Below are 1,367 nucleotides of genomic sequence, written 5' to 3' on the forward strand. Positions count from 1 at the left end.
GGTGCAGAGAGGGGGTCCCTGCGCTTGGCTGGATTGCCTTTGCCTTGTGCTTGCTTGAAAACAGGATTTGGGGTTGGGGGGCTATGAAACATGAGGGTTGTGGTGACTCTGCCCGGGGCTGCTAAAGAGGAAGCCCCATGGGAAAATGGGGGTCTCACCCAGTGCAGGAGGTCCCACAGCTGTCACCACTCTCAGGGGACACTGCCTGGAGATTTGGCCACTGCATTTGGCCACGGCTGAGCCCCCCCTGCTTGGGCTGAGCCTCAGGACAAGCTCTGGCAGCACCTGGCTCCCAGGGGAGGTGGCTCCATCAACACCCAGCCCTGTGCCACTGACACTGAAGGGCTTCACTCCCTGCAGCGAGGATGTGACCATGGTCACCAAAGGCAGGTGACAGTGCAGATGCCAGATATGGAGGGAGTAACCCTTGGAAGTCACCCTGGTACATCCTTCCCAGCTGAGGACATCCATCCTAGCCTGGGACATCCATTCCAGCTGAGGACATCCATCCTAACACAGGACATTCATCCCAGCCTGGGATATCCATCTGAACCCAAGACAACCATCCCAGCCTGCAACACCCATCTCTTCCAGGGACATCCATCCCAGCCAGGGATATCTGGCTCTACAAGTGGGGCCAGTGACAACCTGGGCTGCTCCCACTGCTCTGCATTGCTGCTGTTGGGTGCCACATCCACACTGTCCCCAGCCACTGCAGGAAACCAGGGACAAAAGCCCCCCTGAAAGGCCTCAGGATCACGGAAGGATTTTTTTGTCCAGTAGCTCCCCCAGGGGATTGTGCCCAGGGCTGGCACTGTGTGACAGGGGACACTGCTGGCTGTGTCCTTGCCCCTTTGGGGTTGCTCCTGCTTGACGATGCCACAGTGGCCTTTGCACAGACCTCTCAGACTTTTCTGGAGTCCCCACTGTTGTGGGGTGACCTCCACAGCCAAATGGTGCTGTGATGGGCATGGAGTGGGGGGGTAGGTCCTGGGCATGGGTCCCCCCCCATGCTCAGCCCTCATCCTGTTCTTCCCCACACCCTCCTGTCTGCCTTTGGTTTGTACCAGCCCTGCTCTCCTGCTGCAGTTCCCCCCTGCCCTCGAATAAAGCCTCCCTGACTGGTGCCAAGGGCTAAAACACCACCTTTATTTTCTACCCGAGTCCAATCCAGTTGCCAGACCAGTCACCAGGTTCCACCAGGAGCCCCTGAGGTTGCCCCGGGTGAGGGGGGGGGACGCTGAGCCCCTCGAGCCTCCCGGCCATACCAGTGGGTCCCTCTGCTTAGAAAGTGTATATTAAAAAACCAGCAATTAAAAACCACCTCCTGTGGTTCCCACGGGGGCCAATGTGACAAATCTACCCCC

The 1,367-nt window shown here is 58.5% G+C and overlaps 1 protein-coding gene across 1 annotated transcript in view; it reads right to left on the minus strand.

Moving 5' to 3' along the window:
* Positions 1-1,155: 1,155 nt before the first annotated feature.
* The window catches only part of SMPD2 (sphingomyelin phosphodiesterase 2, neutral membrane (neutral sphingomyelinase)), a 3,538-nt gene continuing 3,326 nt past the window's right edge, over positions 1,156-1,367 (minus strand). Inside the window, exon 10 of the mRNA XM_010007131.1 lies at positions 1,156-1,280. Coding sequence (XP_010005433.1) covers positions 1,156-1,280 — 125 coding nt within the window. The remainder of the gene's footprint in view (positions 1,281-1,367) is intronic.

This window comes from Chaetura pelagica, unplaced genomic scaffold (assembly GCF_000747805.2).
Source record: "Chaetura pelagica isolate M959 unplaced genomic scaffold, ChaPel_1.0 scaffold757, whole genome shotgun sequence".
NCBI lineage: Eukaryota > Metazoa > Chordata > Aves > Apodiformes > Apodidae > Chaetura > Chaetura pelagica.